Source organism: Theropithecus gelada, chromosome 1, assembly GCF_003255815.1.
Source record: "Theropithecus gelada isolate Dixy chromosome 1, Tgel_1.0, whole genome shotgun sequence".
NCBI lineage: Eukaryota > Metazoa > Chordata > Mammalia > Primates > Cercopithecidae > Theropithecus > Theropithecus gelada.
In genome coordinates, this window is record NC_037668.1 from 4,661,916 (window position 1) to 4,679,772 (window position 17,857).

Here is a 17,857-nt window from a genome sequence, read left to right on the forward strand (position 1 = left end):
TCTCTTTAGATGGCTCAATCTGACTTGTAATTAGCAGGTTACATTTATACTAATACCACAACCTTTAATGTATAACCACTGGATAGCAAATACCCCCTTCTCAGTAGTTTTAAAAAACAAGATGCTTATTTTTTTTTTCCTCTTTCCCAGGCCCAAAACAGAGATACTTTCATTGAAGAACGCTATGGAAAATATAACATTAGTGATCCTTTAATGGCTCTACAGAGAGATTTTGAAACACTGAAGGAGAAAAATGATGGCGAAAAGCAACCAGTCTGCACAAACCCACTCTCTATTCTTAAGGTGGTGATGAAGCAGTGCAAGAACATGCAGGAGCGCATGCTGTCCCAGCTGGCTGCTGCTGAGAGCAGGCACCGAAAGGTAGGTTCACCTCAGTTGATGTGTAAATCTTTGTGAAGTCTTTATAAATTATGCCTGTTACTTTCTTGTCAGCTGCCAGTTTTTCACAGTAATTCAATTGGGCATCTCGCGGGTATCAAAAAGCCCCTTAGTTTATGTAAGAGTCAGGAGATAGAAAAGAAAACACAGCTTATTCCAAGTGTTAAGTTTAGAGAATGTGCCAGACACATTATTTAAGACGGCATTCCTTCTTGATATATCACTCCAAAACACTTTGTATGTTTTTTCAGTTCTTGATCATTCAAACTTTGGGGTTTGGCCAAGCTTGTAGCTAAAGGGAGTGTTCTCTATTTGCTTACTTAAGAGATAAATAAAAAGATTAACAGGTATTTGAGGCATGCTATATCCAAGGGAGAGAAAGAATTTACCTGAGGATAAACACAGAAGCCAATAGATTATTTTCATTTATTCCTGTTATTCCTAGTTTTGAGTTTCATTGCATTTTGTTGCTCATGAAACCATAAACAGTCCCTAGGTTTATTTACCTTAAAGGTGTTCCACTCTATTAGTGAAGTGTTGTGTGTGTGTGTGTGTTTCCATATTTAACGAGCCCTAAATTAGGAAGACAAACCTTACAGTTATTTACCTTATTTACCTTAAAGCTGTTCTACCCTATTAGAAAAGAGTGTGTGTGTGTGTTTCCATATTTAACAAGCCCTACATTAGGAAGACAAACCTTACAGTTATTTACATTACTTACCTTAAAGCTGTTCTACCCTATCAGTAAAGAGTGTGTGTGTGTGTTTCCATTTCTAACAAGCCCTAAGAAGGCAAACCAGTGCTTTCCTCTGCTTCATCTTACTGGAATTCTAGTGCTTGTGAATTTATTCACCAACTTGTCATCTTGTTATTTACTGCTCAAATTTGGCCTGTAAAAGATGCTTGGCTACAATCTTCATTTTTAAAACACTATCAGTTTAGATTTATGCCAACAAGGCAGTTATCAGTGCATTTGGTAGGAAACATTTTCATCTGAAAAACTGGGTTAGCAGCTGCAAAATTTGGTGGACCTTACTTTTCTGGTTACCAGTATTAGAGCCATCTGCTTAAATTGCATCTGATAAATTTTCTAGGCTCTGGGTCTCGCACGTGATCTTTTCTTTCCCTTCACAGAAGCCAAATGAAAGGCCAGAGTGGAACTTCTTAACCATGTGGATAGGCCTCAGATGTTCCACAATCCCCCAGAAAATAGAATGTTCAGAGTTTATGTATTTTTGTAGGAAATGTATTTTTTCCATAGCTTTAGATTCTCCAAGTTACCAGTTACCCAGGACCCAAAAAAGTTTTAACCTCTGATTAGAATGAAGTAATCTGAAAACATTTACACTCCAATTTAAAAGGTTATCAATGGGTGGGAGTTAGTTGCCTAAATTTGGGGCGGGGGGGCGGCTTTTACATAATCCTCTAAAAAATCTTCACAACATTCTTGTTTAATAGGCAGGCTTTATTTCCACTTCATCCATGAGGTGACTGAGTTGTATTGAAGCTAGTTGGGCTAGCTTTCCTGCCCATGGAAGGTGTACTATGGACAGTTTGTGGCTCTAGGTGATTGGAGAGAGGAAGAAGTTAAAAATAATTCAAAATTTCTTAATACTATATTGCAGTGCTAAATGTTTTAAGTACTAAATTTAATTTAAGTACTAAATTTTTGAAACAAAGTACCAACCTTTTTTTTTTCTTTTTTTTTTTTTTTTTTTTTTGGGATGAAGTCTTACTCTGTCACCTAGGCTGGAATGCGGTGGTGCAGTCTCGGCTCCCTGCAACCTCTGCCTCCCAGTTCAAGTTTAAGTGGTTTATCAAAGTAGAATGCTGACTTTGTTAGAAATCAAAGAGTACCTAGAGGCTTATAATTAGAGTGCTCATAGTCTCAGCTTATGCCTGTCACCTTGGCTTAGTTATTAACCATATTCCCTTTGACTGTCAGAAATGTTCTGATTTGAATAATAAATTACATGGTCATTGTGCTTACAATGAAAAACAGAGGTTCCTATTCCACCTCTTCTCATTCCCCATCCTCCCTAGTATTCACAGGCAACCACTTTTTTCTTTTAGCCATTCACTTTGGTAGCTAACCTCCATATTTCTAAATACTGCACTGTTCTCTCTTGCTTTATCAATTTTAGACTTTTATATTACTTTCTTTTGTATAGGTGCATATTTAGTTATCTTAACACCCCACCTCCCTTTCCTTAACCCTTACCCAGAACAAATTTAATCCTCTTTTCCCACCACCATTCTCTGTCACACTATTTCTTGAGTGTGACAGGCTCAGGATTTGGGAATACTAAATGTGACAGATGCCAGATGCTGATGGTCTGTGTGCAGGAATCAGTGTGAAGGGACAAATAATTCTGAAAATACAGGCTTTAAAGGCCAGACATGGTGACTCATGCCTGTAATCCCAGCACTTTGGGAGGCCAAGACAGGCAGATCACTTGAGGTCAGGAGTTCAAGGCCAGGCCAGCCAACATGTGAAACCCTATCTCTGCTAAAAATACAAAAATTAGCCAGGCATGGTGGTGGGCCTGTAATCCCAGCTACTCGGGAGGCTGAGGCAGGAGATTAGCTTGAGCCCGGGAGGTGGAGGTTGTAATGAGCTGAGATCACACCACTGTAATCCAGCTTGGGTGACAGAGCAAGACTCTGTCTCAAAAACAAAAACAAAAAACAAAACAAAACAAAAACAGGCTTTGAGCCAGTTCTCCTGTTTTCTGTTCTACATTTCACTTCTCCTCTGTAGTACCTGCCACCTCGTTCCATCTCGTTGGGGCTCTGCAAGGCAAAACAGCTTCCCTCCTTCAAATTAAAGTAGTTACCACTCCTCCAGCCTCTTTTCTTCTTCAAAATATTATTAAAATTCCTTCTCTGCTAGAGGCTCTCTCCTTTGTCTTTGTGGGGTTTTAGTGTTTTTATTCCATTTCTGTAATTTTAGAGGACTCTCAAACGGGAGAAGATATGACTTACCACTTTTGGCCAAAAGCATGTCTTTCTATTAAATTGAAAAATTAGATTAAAAAAGGAAATGTGCCAAATGTTTTTTCTTTCTTTTATTTTGAGAGACAGGGTCTTGCTATGTTGCTTGGGCTGGAGTACAGTGGCTATTAACAGGTGCGATCATAGCACCCTATATTCTGGAACTCTTGGGCTCAAGTGATCCACCTCAGGCTCCCAAGTATCTGGGACTACAAGCACAAGCACATACCACAGCACCAGTCACTCTTTTTTTTTTTTTTTTTTTTGAGATAGAGTTTCACTCTTGTTGTCCAGGCTGGAGTGCAATGGCACAATCTTGGCTCACCGCAACCTCTGCCTACTGGGTTCAAGCGATTCTCCTGCCTCAGCCTCCTGAGTAGCTGGGATTACAGGCATGTGCCACCACGCCTGGCTAATTTTATATTTTTAGTAGAGATGGGGTTTATCCATGTTAGTCAGGCTGGTCCCAAACTCCCAACCTCAGGTAATCCACCCGCTTTGGCCTCCCAAAGTGCTGGGATTACAGGCATGAGCCACTGTGCCCAGCCTTTTTTTTTTTTTTTTTTTTTTTTGAGACAAAGTCTCACTCTGTTGCCCTGTTGCCTGGGCTGGAGTGCAACGGCATAATCATGACTTACTAACCTCCACCTCCCTGGGCTGAGGTGATCCTCCCCACCTCAGCCTCCTGAGTAACTGGGACTACATGCACACCTCACCATGCCTAACTAATTTTTTATTTTTTTGTAGAAATAGGGTTTTGGGTTGGGCACAGTGGGTCACATCTGTAATCCCATCACTTTGGGAAGCTGAGGCAGAAGAAGCACTTGAGTCCAGGTGTTTGAGACCAGCCTGGGCAACATGGCAACACCCTATCTACAAAAAATCAGCAGGCCATAGTGGTGTATGCCTGTAGTCCCAGCTGCTCAGGAGGCTGAGGTGGGAGGATCACTTGAGCCTAGGAGGCAAAGGTTGCAGTGAGCCGACATGACGCCAATGCATTCCAGCTTCGGTGAGAGTAAGACCCTGTCTCCCCAAAAAGAAAAGAGAAGAGAAGGAAGGAGAGAGAAAGGGGAAAGGGGAGAAAGAAATGGCTGGTCTTCAACTCCTGGGCTCAAGCGATCCTCCTACCTCTGCCTCCCAAAAGTACTGGGATTACAGGCATGAGCTCATTTGTATTTTTATAGGGCGGTTTCATGTCCCACAAAATTTTCTCTCTTCACTCATAAAAATTTTTAGTGAGAAGACTAAGAAATGGCCTTTGGGACAAGAGTGCTCTACCCTGGAGGTCTGGGCCAAGGCACTTCTGAAGCATGAGCAGAAGCTACTAAGCAATCAGAGTATTTGCAGTTGTAGATGGGATTATGTGAAAAATGTCACCTTAAATTGATATTCTCAGCCATGTGTGATGGCTCACACCTGTAATCCCAGCATTTTGGGAGGCTGAGGCGGGTGGATCACTTGAGCCCAGGAGTTCAAGACCAGCCTGGGCAAGATGGGAAAACCCCATCTCTACAAAAAATACTAAAATTAGCTGGGCGTGGTGGTGCACACCTGTAGTCCCAGCTACTCGGGAGGCTGAGAGGTGAGAGAATTGCTTGAGCTTAGGAGGCTGAGGCAGCAGTGAGCCGTGATTGCACGACTACAGTCCAGCCTGGGTGACAGAGCAAAAACCCTGTCTCGAAAAATAAATATATTTGTCTTCTCCTTAAAATTGGGCTTAATCCTTTGGCACCAGGATAAGTGGAATAGGGGTAGGCAGGTTAAATAAAAGGCCTTATGAAAAATCTCCATTTAAGATCTGTATAATTGAGCCTTTTTTCATGCAGTAGGAAGTCAAGAGAGTCTTTTCACCTCTTACCTAACTATATAAAAAGGTATATTATTAGTTAAACAAGGCACACTTAGAATGTCACCTATTTGAAATGTTGAATTTCAGGCTCCTTCTTTGGTGCCTCCGGTGATTTGAGCATTGAGAGGAAAATCTCAGCTTTCAGGTTTCTGTGATCCTGTCTTGCTTCATCACCTGCACCTGGCCCCCAGTAACACCAAACTGCCTGCAGTTTCTTGGAATTGCCGTTATTTCTCGAAACCTCCTCAACCCCTGTAGCTAATTAGTTGCTCTCTTCTCTCTGTTTGCATATCATTCTGTGCATACTTCAAGTAAAGTAAATATCTTACTGTTAAACGCAGAGCTTTCATGTCTTTCACTGTAAGTCAGTGTACTCCTTGATAGCCCTTGCTGGGTTTCATTTATTCATTTGTTTGATCTCTGGAACTATCTTAGGTGCCTGATTTGGCACTTAGTATTGGTTGTATTAATAAATATGACTCCTTGATATTTGGAAATGAAATTTTTAAAATTCTTTAAAGGTGATCCTAGACCTTGAGGAAGAAAGGCAGCGGCATGCACAGGATACAGCTGAAGGAGATGATGTCACCTACATGCTAGAGAAGGAAAGAGAGAGGCTGACTCAACAGGTAATTAAGGTAGAGGGATTCACAGTAGCATTTGCCTGGAATCGCATTTCCCAAAGATTATTTTGCAGGATGCCAATTGGTATTGTTCAAAAAAGGGGCTTTGTGGTCAAATAAGTTTAGGAACTACTGGATTAACCAAAGTTAAACAGGTTTCTAACTTAGTTAGGATCTTTAGTGTGCAGAAGCACATTGTGAGTCTTGAAGAACAAGATAGGGTATTCTGTGTTTAGAAAATCCATGGTTTTAGAAAATCTTTTATTGGCATAGATCCCTCACTGTGGGACTATTGTTCCATAGAACACTCTTTGGGGAATGGTAACTTACGGCTTGTAGCTCTCAATCTTTTGACTTAAAACCCCTAGTAAGAAATGATATTTTGTGTCACAACCCAGTATATGTAGACACACACAGTTATGCGTGAAACAAAAATCTCATGAAATGATATATAACCCCTACTGCTACAGTACACATTGATGTTTTCTATTTATATATTTTTTTAAAATTCTAGTCATGGCTCAATTTGTTTCCCCATCTGTTAATGGATCTCAGAGTTTGAAAAACACTGAGTTTCTTCAACCCTTACCTTCTCACAGAGAATCTCTGCCTCAAATAGGGTTGGGAAGACAATTAAAACAGACTATATTTATGTAAAAAATATGATTCAGGCTGGGCACAGTGGTTCACGCCTGTAATCCCAGCACTTTTGGAGGCCGAGGAGGGCGGATCACCTGAGGTCAGGAGTTTGAGACCAGCCTGACCAACATGGAAAAACCCCATCTCTACTAAAGATACCAAATTAGCCAGGTGTGGTGCACGTGACTGATCCCAGCTACTTGGGAGGCTGAGGCAGGAGAATCGCTTGAACCCACGAGGCGGAGGTTGCAGCGAGCCAATATTGCGCCATTGCACTCCAGCCTGGGAGACAAGAGCAAAACTCAGTCTCAAAAAAAAAGTATGATTCAAATGCAACTGTTTGTGTTTGTTTGTTTCTAAGACCCAAGAAAATTATTGCTGAAACTTTAAAAGGTTTGTTTTCAGCAACATTCATCACAAAATGTGGTTGATACAGCTTTCTGTTATCTTGTTTTGATTGGTTCTGATGCTCTGCACATACATGAAACGCAAAGATACATCATATTCCCACTAATCACTCCAAGACAGTACAGGAACTAGAAGTGCCTCCCAAATCATCAAAGAAAGATTAAATCATAGTGTGTGCATTTTTTGTTAGGTGTTCTAAAACTTCGGAAATACTTGATCTAAGCACTGTGATATGCATGTTAATCCTGTATACCAGAGAACAGCTAACAAAGACACTCTCCTTGATCATAGTTTTTCAGTATATCTCTCTTTTCTTTTTTTCTAGTTGGAATTTGAAAAATCCCAAGTGAAAAAGTTTGAAAAAGAACAGAAGAAGCTCTCTAGTCAGCTGGAAGAGGAGCGCTCCCGCCACAAGCAGCTCTCATCCATGCTTGTGCTTGAGTGCAAGAAAGCCACCAACAAGGCAGCCGAGGAAGGACAGAAGGCAGGAGAGCTGAGCCTGAAATTGGAGAAGGAGAAGAGCCGGGTGAGTAAGCTGGAAGAAGAGTTGGCAGCTGAGAGAAAGAGAGGCTTGCAGACTGAGGCCCAGGTAGAGAAGCAGTTGTCAGAGTTTGACATCGAAAGGGAACAGCTGAGAGCAAAACTGAACCGAGAAGAGAACCGGACCAAAACTCTGAAAGAAGAAATGGAAAGCTTAAAGAAGATAGTGAAGGACCTAGAGGCTTCCCACCAGCACAGTAGCCCTAATGAGCAATTGAAGAAACCAGTAACTGTGTCCAAAGGCACAGCAACTGAGCCTCTCATGCTAATGTCTGTGTTTTGCCAAACAGAGAGTTTTCCAGCAGAAAGAACCCATGGGAGCAACATAGCCAAGATGACAAACACTGGGCTGCCTGGTCCTGCCACTCCTGCTTACTCATATGCAAAAACCAATGGCCATTGTGACCCAGAGATACAAACTACCAGGGAGCTGACTACAGGCAACAATGTAGAAAACCAAGTGCCTCCACGGGAAAAATCTGTGGCACTGGCCCAAGAGAAACCAGTGGAGAATGGTGGGTGTCCTGTGGGGATTGAGACTCCAGTCCCAATACCCAGTCCACTCCCTTCCAGTGGGAGCTCACTGTCTCCCAGCAGCACTGCCTCCTCCTCTCTAACATCCTCTCCTTGCTCTTCGCCGGTACTCACTAAGCGTTTATTAGGGTCATCAGCTAGCAGCCCTGGCTACCAATCATCCTACCAAGTAGGGATCAACCAACGGTTCCATGCAGCTCGGCACAAATTTCAGTCCCAAGCAGATCAGGAGCAACAAGCCAGTGGCCTACAAAGCCCTCCATCCAGGGATTTATCTCCCACCCTCATAGACAACTCTGCCGCCAAGCAGCTGGCCCGAAACACAGTCACTCAGGTGCTCTCCAGATTCACTAGCCAACAAGGGCCAATCAAGCCAGTCTCTCCCAACAGCTCTCCCTTTGGCACAGACTATCGAAATCTGGCCAATACTGCCAATGCAAGAGGTGACACAAGCCATTCACCTACTCCAGGGAAAGTGTCCAGTCCCCTGAGCCCCCTGTCTCCAGGAATCAAGTCCCCAACCATCCCCAGAGCTGAGAGAGGAAACCCTCCACCCATCCCACCCAAAAAACCTGGCCTCACCCCTTCTCCATCTGCTACCACTCCACTGACCAAAACTCATTCCCAGGCAGCCTCTTTGACCACCACAGAAGACCTTGCCAGCAGCTGCTCTTCCAATACTGTTGTAGCAAATGGTAAGGATGTTGAGTTACTTTTGCCTACCAGCAGCTAGTCCCTAGGAGGGAGTCTCCACGTTTGACATTCCATCAGATTTCGTCCAAGAGCTCAGTCAGACTTTTGAGTCAGATTATGTTATTTATTTTGATAGTAACTGAAACCATCTGTATAATACATTTAGTGTATTTCACCATTTTGTATTTTTTAAGTAGAAACTGAGTAGTTTGGATTTTTATGGCTCACATCTTTTTACTGAAGCCAGAAAGGCACCTCAAAGATGTCTCAAGCTCAGCAGTCACCGTCATGTTGTGATGAAGAAAGCAAATCACCAGGTGGTGATTTGGTATCTATTTGGGAACTAAAATCACTCAACACTCATTTTGAATTATGCAGAAGTGGTTCATGCAGATTTTTATTCCAGATGAACATGTTTTAAAAGTGCCTGAAATATGACTGCCATATGAATGTGATTCTGCAGCAAAAAACACAAAATGGATCATTTAATTGCAGAAAATGACATCCTCTGCGAATTTTGAATGTTAAAAACCAACACTGCTTTTGATTCTCTTTTAATGTTTTAATACAAGCTTTGTGTTCTGAAACAAGGCTGCATATGTAGAATGGGAATCCTTCTAAAGGTGGGTGTGAACTCACCACAAGCTGAGCTTTATAGAGCCCTTGAGAAACCCTCCTGAGAAAATCAGTTGGGGTGCTGATTTTCTTGTACTTTTGAAAAATTGAGTCACCCCCAGTTTCCTGCATAAGTTCTTGAACAGAATGAAATCACATCTCCATTCAAAAAATGTCTCAGACATCTACTGTTGTGTAAGGAACTTCTGATTCTGATTGCTGTTACTTGAATAGGAAATGGTTACTCATTCTGTATAAAAGTTTTGCAACAGAATGAAATTTTTATTCTGTAATCAAAAAGCAATAACTTGAAATTCACTCTTTGTAATATTATAAGTCAGAATTATACAAGTTTTACCAAATTGTTACACTTATTCTCCAAGCTGCCAGAACCTGGTATCTGTATCTCTAAAACCAAATTAACTTTTGTTTAAATGGGAAGTATACATAGATCTGTACAGAAACATTACCCCTTTACATGTTTAACATACACACACTTAAACACATAAATATTAGTGTGATTATATCTTTGGAGTTTGCAATATAGCATAAAGGACAAGTAGAACTGCACATTAAGATTACCTACCAAAGCAACTAGATGTGGCTGGGACGCAATCAAAGGAGGAGTTTTGTCCACAGGATGGTGGGGAAATTCCAAATGAAGCCCAGATCTTCAGTATCATAAAAAGGCAGAGCTGGCCAGGCACAGTGGCTCATGCCTGTAATCCTATCACTTTGGGAGGCTGAGATGGGAGGATCGCTTGAGACCAGGTGTTCAAGACCAGCCTCATCAACATAGCGAGACCCCATCTCTATTAAAAAAAATAAATAGGCAGAACTAAACTAGCCCCAGTGTCACAAAACTCAACTGGTCATATAAATGAGTGAAACAGGCCTCTCAAGCGGTGTAAAACAGCTGGGAGTAGTGGGAGCTGTGGCAAACTGAAGTGCCCAAGCCCCATTTAAAAAGGGCATCTGTTCAGCTCCATCTGCTTGCTGCCATGCAAGAATGCTAAACCAGGATAACCAGTTCTTCACATTTTTTGAAATCCAGATTTTCATGAGAAACATTCTCATTTTTAAATATCAAGAACTGATTTTAAAATGTTTAAATAGTGCTGGTTAAACAAACACTTCTGCAGCTGGATTTAGGTTGCAAGCTGCCAAGTTGCAACCTCTTTCATTCTAGAAACTTCTGTCATTTTCATCATAGCAAATCTATGTGGACAAAAGCCTCCAAACTTTCCAACTGTGTAGGCCAGTACAGCTGGCAAGGTTCATAGAATATAATGACTATCCCCCTCTGCCAAATAAGACTATCCACAACCCAGCTCAGACACAGTGGTTATTTGGATTTTGTGTCCATACAGGGGAAGCCTTGGTGTCCTCACATACATTCTCCTAGCCAACATCTATCCAGCAGCCCTGACCTCCTGCTATAATTTAAGTCTATTTCCTTTTAGTCTAATAAGAGTTGATAGTAAAAAGGCAGGTGATGGAAATCAGTGTATAAATCACAATGGAGTATATTGGCAACTCCACAGCTTATAGTTTGATAAAGGCAAATACGTGAAAAATAAAAATGCTACTAATGCCCCAAGGTGTCTATCAAAATGATGTAGGAGGTATCTTAAACTGTCCAAAGCAATCATGCATTGAACTTTATAAAACTGTGCAGAGCCAAAATGAATAGTGTTGGTAAAATAGTTAAACTTTCTAAACTGGAGAGGAGGCTACAGTGCCAGAGAGTTGTTGTCTGTTTTGCTTTAAATGGTAATCTTAAAAGTTGCATTGTGCTCTTCCTTTGTTTGGGGATAGATATATATAGAGAGAGATACTATAAGGAAGTTTATTTCTTAGGAAGTGCACTGAATAATGCATTTCTTTTACAGTGTAATATGGGGGTGGGGATATGCAAAAGAAATGTGTATTTTTGCTAGTTGCCTATCTTCTGAGATAAATAAGCACAATCTTGCAATGGATCCAATAACCCAGTTAGGTATTATAGATTAGTATTTAAGTTTGCTGTAGATTGTGTGTGTGTGCTAAGTAAAAGTTCCATGATTCACAATTTTAGTATTAACCCATGTTGCAAAAGCTGTTACTGGCCAACAGATTGTAATGATGTGTACCATATAACACAAGCATTAACTAGGCATTAACGTTTGTAAAGCCAAATACACCATGCAGAAGTCTTCATTTTTATAACAGACTACATTAAAACAAGTTAAATCATGCTGTTTGGGGGGAAAATAGTCTTGTTTGTACAAAGTGAAAAATGGCACAATTTGGGCATATTTTGTTGGGAAGAGGGGTTGGTATAGAGGGAGCACTTGACTGTGGCTTTGACAAACCAAATGAAGTCAATGACCCATCCAGGTTAGACTCCCTAAGGAACTAAAACATTGATTTTCTTTAGAGTCTTAGAGCTGGAAAAAGCCTTTACAATAATCCAGTCTGTGATTTTTTAAACCATTTGGTGGTTCTGGACCTTTTTGAGAATCTTAGAAAAGACATAAAGTTTATCCCTAGAAAAATGAATATGCCTATATGCAAAATTTGTTTGATGGCTTCATAGGATCCAAAGACCCTGAAGCCATCCATGGCTCACGTATTCCTGCTTAAGAAAGCATAGTCTTGTTCTGCCCTCTCATTTTACAAATGATTAATGCAACCCTTTTCAACTACTCCAGTGCTGTTGTTGCTGCAATGTTAGCAAATGCAAGCCAGACAGAAGCACTTGAAAATCCTTTGATGTACAAAAATGTTCAAACAGTGTGGATGTTTACATATCTGATGTTGCCAGCATTTAAGCCAATTAATGATCATTTCAACAAATAGTAGCTATATCCAGTTTCCCTTAATAGCCTGTCAGCAGTGCTGCCTTGTCAATTTGTGTGCGTGTGTGTGTGTCTGTGTGTGTGAATTCATAAGGAGTGCTTCTGATGCGTAGTCCTTGAAATGGAACTTCAAATGTCTTTCGAAACGCTGGCTTCAAAATAGGATGTGTTTTCCTAATGAATCAGAAGTGGGCAGTGAGCATTGTTCCACAGGAATAATTTTTAATTTAATTTCTATCAAACTAGTTGAGAAATGAGAGCCTGTCCACCCACTATTTGTATATCAATGGCCAATTCATTAGTAAAAATAAAGGAGGAGAAAGGAGACTGGAGTAGTGGTTCTCAAACTTTACTGTGTGTTAGTATAACCTGGGAAGCCAGGTAAAATAAAGATTTCTGGAGATTGGATCCTCTGACTAGCTGATGCAGCTAGTCTGTTTTGAGCAACAGTCCTTCGTAGCCCTTACCTGTTCTTTCACAACAACTTGCTATTTGCCTCTGACCCAAGGAAATGTCTTAAGCTCCTGAAACTGGTTTGGCAGAATGTCAGTGATATTCAGAGTCAAGAGTGCCTACATATGAGTACCAAGCACCATGCTAATGATTTCACATACATATTACCTTATTAATCCTCACACGGGTGCTGTGTGGTGTTATTATCTCTAGTGTAGTGATGAGGTAGTTGAGGGTAGAGATTTGTACAAGCAGCCTCAGCATATGACAGCCAGGATTTAAATCCTAGTGCTTTGTTCTTTCACTACCGGTATTTCCCAAATGAGAGTCTCCTGGAGCTCTTGTTAAACATACAGATTCCCAGGCTCCTCCCCTGGCGATTCTGATTTCAGCAGGCTAAGGTGGAGCTCTAGATAAATGCCTTGGTGATTCTTCAGATAGAGCAAGTTTAGAATATCCTGCAGGACACCATACTGCTCCACAGCCCCCCTAGAAGACCTGCATCAGGTCAGATAAATGGAACAAAAACAAAACATCATTAATTCCCCTCAAACAACGTGTTTTTTAAGTATCTACGATGAACCAGAAAGCAAGGTAGTTACTAAGAAAGATACAAGTTTAATCCTGTTCCCTGCCCTTAGGGTACTCACAATCTAGTTGGGGAAGCAAAACATTAACAAAATGATACATGATGAGTCCAGAGGCAACAGTTTGATAGAATAATGCAGGTGAGCTTTTAAAAACCATAGGGAGGGCCAGGCACGGTGGCTCACGCCTGTAATCCCAGCACTTTTGGGAGGCCGAGGCAGGCGGATCACGAGGTCAGGAGAACGAGACCGTCTTTGCTAACACGGTGAAACCCCGTCTCTACTAAAAAATACAAAACATTAGCCGGGCATGGTGGCGGGCGCCTGTAGTCCCAGCTACTCAGGAGGCTGAGGCAGGAGAATGGCATGAACCCGGGAGGCGGAGCTTGCAGTGAGCCAAGATCACACCACTGCACTCCAGCCTGGGCGATGGTCGAGCAAGGCTCCATCTAAAAAAATAAAACCATACAGAGTTATTGAAGGTGGTTCTGGTGAAAGCACTCTGGTAGCTCAGAGGTAACACAGCTCTTTATGGGCAGGAAAACGTTAACTGGAAAGGGAATGAATGTCTTTTCTCCTCTTTCCAGGGCATTATTTACCTGGAGTTCTGTAACATGTCCCTGTGTTTGTTTTTTGTTTTCATTGGCTTGTCTTGATTCTAGGATAAGGTCAGAGGCACAGGACGTCCCCAAGAGCTGAGTTCTGTTTCAGGGAGACTGACAGACACCAGTGAGTGCTTTCTGCAAGGGTTGGGGCTGACCTAAGAAAGAGCTCCCAGGTCACAGCATTCTGCAATACATTGTCCGGTAACGTGTAGGGAAGATCTAGGAACACGCAAAAGGCAGTTTGAAAAAGGACCGGTTGCCAAAATAGCATATTACCCATCAATGTCCTCTCCTACCCATTTCCCTTCTTCACACCCTCTAAATCTCTATAAGCAAATGAGGGGAATGCAAACTAAGCTTTGAACAGAATCAGATGAGTCCTTCTGGGACACTTGCAGAGGACTTATTTCTTCCGAAGGATGTGGCAGCAGCTTCTCCCAATAGTGGTAATGTTTGTTTCACTGTTAGACTGGAGCACAAGGAGCATGCAACATGTGGCTCTGTCCACACCACTGTGAGATTGTTGGTTCTGAGAAATTACTGGGGGAAGTGTTAAAACAAGATTGGCCTTATTTCTGGGGAGTCACCTGTTTAACCTGACAAGAATCCTACTCATTAACTCAATGTGTGAGACGCTAGGATGTGCCACATGGGTTCCCCTTCAGGAGTGAAATTTAATTCCCTAGGTGCAGGGAATGCTGACAGTAAGTGGCCCTCAGATATAACCCCTTATAGGAATTGCCTTCACTGAAAGAAAATCAGCTTGGACAGCTCATATATTAATACAAAGACTGGGCATGGTGGCTCACACCTGTAATCCCAGCACTTTGGGAGACTCAGGCAGGCGGATTGCTTGAGGTCAAGAGTTCGAGACCAGCCTGGTCAACATGGTGAAACCCCATCTCTATTTCTATTAAAAATACGAAAAAAAAAAAAAAAAAAGCCAGGTGTCATGGCACCCACTTACAATCCCAGCTACTTGGGAGGCTGAAGCAGGGGAATCGCCTGAACCCAGGAGGTAGAGGTTGCAGTGAGCCAAGATTGTGCCACTGTACTCCAGCCTGGGCAACAGCAAAACTCTGTCTCAAAAAACGAACCAAAAAACAAATTCAAAGACTAATTGATGTAAAGTTTATACTGACCCTCTTGTCCCAAATTAGGAGAACTCCGAAGGTTCATCTCAGCTTCAAAACCACCTGAAGAGTTGCCTAAGACCTTTATTGAGACTATATTGCAGATCATCTTCTCCCTCTGCCCAATCCTGCTTCCATTCCCTAGGTGTGGATCCCGAGGGCATTCCCAAGTAAACCGCCTCCATCATAATCTCCATCTCAGTCTACTCTGTTCCTTTGGTCATGATGAAGTCCTCTAAAGAAGGAAGGACACATTTTCTGAGTATTTATATAGTGCCAAGCTCATAATCAGATATTTTACACGTTACTTCATTTAATCAACAACTACTAAAAGAGGCAGATAATCCCTATTTCACAGGTGTGATCATTAACCCCTACTGAGACACAGTAAACTGCCCAAGGTCCTACAGCAAAGCAGAGCTGAGATTCAGTGTTAGCTGGGATTCCAATCGTTGAAACCCTATTTGGCTTTCAAGTCCACTCTCTTTCTGCTGGCCACACTATAGTATCAAAACAGTAATGATACATTTGGGGAGTTTTGAATATTAGCTTTTTGTCAGTCAAATACCCAAGTATAAGCACACTGATCAGCTAGCTTTCTTTGAGACCTTCAGCTAGAAACAAGATACTGAAGGAACTGGGTTTTGGTGCAGAGAAAGGAAAAGGATGATTTCCCTACACACATGGAGTCATGAGATGTTAGAGCTAGAGGTAATCTTAGAGACCCTTAATTCTAGCTCCCTCATAATCTAGATGAGGAAAATGAGCCCTAGAAAGGCCAGGGGACAGGCCCAATTGTGCATGTCTAGTTCACAGCAAGGCCCGGCCTGTAGAGAAAGTCTGGCTCCCTCATCCTGCCTCAGCCAACTGCTCCTCCCTGAGCTGACCTGAAACCAGCAGTTCCTAGCCCAGCCCTGGCTGCTCCCTGGAGCACTCCTTCCCTCTCACCTGCTCTACCATGTCTGGCTTTGATCTTGTTCACCTGGGCTGCCCCATATTCCAGGCCTAGCCCTCTGCCTAGGGCTGTCTGCCTGCCACACTTGTTGCCACAAAAATCCTGTCCCCGTGTCTCTGAACAGGTTTGACGGCTGGGGCAAGGGTAGGAGCAGGGAGGGTGGTGGGGCTTCTCCTCCCACGCTGTGCCTCCATCTGTCTAGAACCAGCTCTGGGAAGCACTCATCAGGCATGTCTTGCTCCTCAGGTCAGGCATGGACAAGATGCCACCAAAGTCCTGAGCATCTAGCCCCTCCCTGCTCGGGAGTCTGACTTGCCACACCTGCCTGCGGAGGAGGGAACAACTGAGTGCTTGAGGGGAAACTCCTCCTCCTCCTCCTCCTCCTCCTCTGAGGTCTTCCACACCTGAACTCAAACATACAGCTCTGCTGGGAAGGAGCTTTTGTCTTTTGTGTCTTCAAAGGACTTATCCATTTCCCTTCTCTGTAGTGCCTACCCTCCTACTCCCCCTCTCCCTCAGCCCACCCAACCCAAATCAAAGCCTTCTAGGACGGTTTGTGCCTCTGAGCAGACAGGGTGTCCTCAGGAAGACCCTGATCCAAAGGGATTCAGGGTGGTGGGGCAGTTTAGGGGTGGCGACCAAAGCACACAGGCCCTTTCTTCATCCCTAGCGTGTTTTCCTTCTCCTGAGTCTTGGTGAGTCAGAGCCACAGGGCCATGCACAAGGCTCCTATTCAGGGCTCGTTTTCCTTTCCCTCTACTCAGATCTTGGCATCTCTCACTCCTTCATTCTCTGTGTGGGCCTTATTCTCACCATGGGAAAGCTCTGCTCCCTGCCCTGTGCCGCCTCACTTTCCCCCAGCAACCCCCCCCAGCCACACACACACACACACACACACACACACACACACACGCACACCCCTCATCCTTGCCTTTTGAGAGTTTGCAGGCCCAACTGGATACAAATATATAGGAGGTAGAACAAAATAGAAATGTAACGCTAATAAATCCTTATTCACATATTCACCCGGTTTTATTGCTTCTGGCTCTGTGCGGACCTCACCCAGGTTGAAAAGGGGATACACACCACACACTCGCTGTGCTTGCCCTTCATCTATTCAGTATATCGTTATCAAGCACTGACTCTGTGTCAAGCAAGCATCATGCTAAGGGCTGGCATTTACACTCTGGTGGAGGAACATGTCTCAAAGAGGTGACTCTCAGGGTTGTGCAGGGCAAGATATTACAAGTGCTCCAAATGAGGGTTGGGGCCCCTAAGATTCAGGAGAACTGGAAATCCGTGGGTCTAGAGACTTAAGAAGCACCTGCTCTAAATAAGAGAGAAGGAGATCAGTTTGCATTGATAGGGTTCTGGGTACACTACAGCAAGAAGTCTGAGCAAGAAAAGCAGTTCAGAACAGGAGGTCTGTCGCTCTGTGCGCAACTTTGGACAAGTGATTGAACCTCTGCCAGCCTCCATCTCAGCATCAGTAAAATAAAGATGCGAACCTCCCTCTCAGGGTTTTGTGAGAATTCCGTGAGATAAAGCAGGCACGTGCCCAGCACACAGTAAGAATTGCGTGGGTTTGCTGCTCCCTTTGCGGAGCGGCACTACGGGTGAAGGCGCGGCGATAGAAGTTGCTTGTCTAGATTGGAAGCCACGTGGTTCTGACGCCAAGGCCCTGCTGCAACGTGCCCGACGGGCTACTCCGGGCGGGCAGCCCCGCCCTTCTTCGGAAAGCTGACCTACTCGCGCCCCCTGGTGTTCCGCATGCTGTGACTCTCTGGCGACCGAGGTCTGGGCGCGCGCTACCTCTCTGAGGAAAGGACGGGGTCAGCCGCCAGGAAGGGGCCCACTTCAGACGCCGGTGCAAACAAGGATGTGCCTCCTCTCGTCCGCGTGCTCAGCCGCCTCTCTGGTGTCTAAGTTCGGAGCACAGCAGCTTACCCTGCCTGAAAAGCGGAACGAAGCCTAGCCTGCGTAAAAAAAA

The 17,857-nt window shown here is 43.3% G+C and overlaps 1 protein-coding gene across 4 annotated transcripts in view; it reads left to right on the forward strand.

Annotated features, from left to right (window-relative positions):
* The window catches only part of CTTNBP2NL (CTTNBP2 N-terminal like), a 68,295-nt gene extending 53,609 nt beyond the window's left edge, over positions 1–14,686 (forward strand). For 2 of the 4 annotated variants that reach the window (XM_025405749.1, XM_025405759.1), the window contains exons 4-6: positions 151–381; positions 5,764–5,871; positions 7,238–11,528. In XM_025405749.1, coding sequence (XP_025261534.1) covers positions 151–381; positions 5,764–5,871; positions 7,238–8,719 — 1,821 coding nt within the window. In that variant the 3' untranslated portion in view covers positions 8,720–11,528. Of the gene's footprint in view, positions 1–150; positions 382–5,763; positions 5,872–7,237; positions 11,529–13,836 lie in introns of those variants that run through there. The other 2 variants (XM_025405769.1, XM_025405777.1) reach the window with 2 other exon arrangements.
* Positions 14,687–17,857: the final 3,171 nt, after the last annotated feature.